The 1,182-nt window shown below is 35.0% G+C and overlaps 1 protein-coding gene across 1 annotated transcript in view; it reads right to left on the reverse strand.

The window, feature by feature from the left end:
* The window catches only part of LOC119587146 (WD and tetratricopeptide repeats protein 1-like), a gene marked incomplete in the record, with an annotated part of 14,604 nt that overhangs the window by 144 nt on the left and 13,278 nt on the right, over nt 1-1,182 (reverse strand). The window contains 3 exon segments of the mRNA XM_037935902.1: nt 1-132; nt 457-649; nt 909-1,101. Coding sequence (XP_037791830.1) covers nt 1-132; nt 457-649; nt 909-1,101 — 518 coding nt within the window.

The following is a 1,182-nucleotide window of genomic DNA, read 5'->3' on the forward strand; positions in this document are numbered from 1 at the left end:
AAACACATGGGCCATGTTGCCCATGTGCATCAGCATCATCTCCAAGGGATCCGCACTCATGCGCTGCTGGTTGGCTTGGGCTGTTTTTTCCATTTTCTCAAAGTCCATACTCTGAAGATCTTCATTATCCAGCTATGAAAAAGTTCAAATTAATAAAGTCATATATATCAAACCTATGGAAATATGCATTTTGCAACCCAGTGTGTCCACTTCTTTATCAAACACGCCTTAATAACTGAATAAAAAAAAATATATAAAATACTGAGAATGTCTACAAATTTGCCTGACATCAAATGCATTCTTTTATGAGTACATTATCTAAATTCCTTATTTCTTTTTCTCTATTTCCATTAAATAAAAATTTGAAAATATTCTTTTCTTGCTAATTAGTGCTATCAAACAGGAAAGAAGAAAAGGAAAATAACACATATTACCACAAAATCTATCTCTACATACCTGAGGAAGAGGAGCCCAAAGTTTCACAACCGATTCAATTCCACTTGTGGCTAATAAACACGTGTGCGGATGGGGCTGGACACAATTAACAATAGATTCATCTCCCGGAATAACACGAATGAGGTTTGTGGTTTCACGATCCCAAATAAACAAATTTCCATCATCTGACCCTGCTGCTATGAATTCACCATCCCTGAAACAGGCATCACTGTTGAGCATTTTTATTTAACTTTTGACACAAAAGATTATAATTTAAAAAATCAAAATATGTTGTATACATTTCAAATTTGAGTATTTCTGCTTACACATTTTCTACATCTTTGAGATCCACATTAAAAAAAGTTCATACCAAAAGTTTCTGATTTTGAATAAGTGCCTGGAAATTTCATCGACCAATATCTAGAAAAATGGCGATGCTAATGTCCATAGTGATGACAAAATATAATAAACACTAGTGCAGAATACTCACTTTCCCAAGAAAAGCGGCTTCTTTAATATCAGTAGTGGTGTTGCAGTGACCACAGTACGACTTATGGTAGTCTGTGGCTCTTACCCGCCATTCCTGTTCCTGTGTACTAGGTGTTGGCAATACACCCAGGAGTCCTTCTTCATCCATATCTCCCTCACTGCTATTATCTGAAGAAACTAACTCTTTTAGTGTAAGTTATATAGGTCTTTACTTTTTCCTTTATATATAAGGGATAAGAAAAATACAGGGCATTATAA

The sequence above is a fragment of the Penaeus monodon genome, chromosome 22, assembly GCF_015228065.2.
Source record: "Penaeus monodon isolate SGIC_2016 chromosome 22, NSTDA_Pmon_1, whole genome shotgun sequence".
In the NCBI taxonomy this organism is placed as follows: Eukaryota; Metazoa; Arthropoda; class Malacostraca; order Decapoda; family Penaeidae; genus Penaeus; species Penaeus monodon.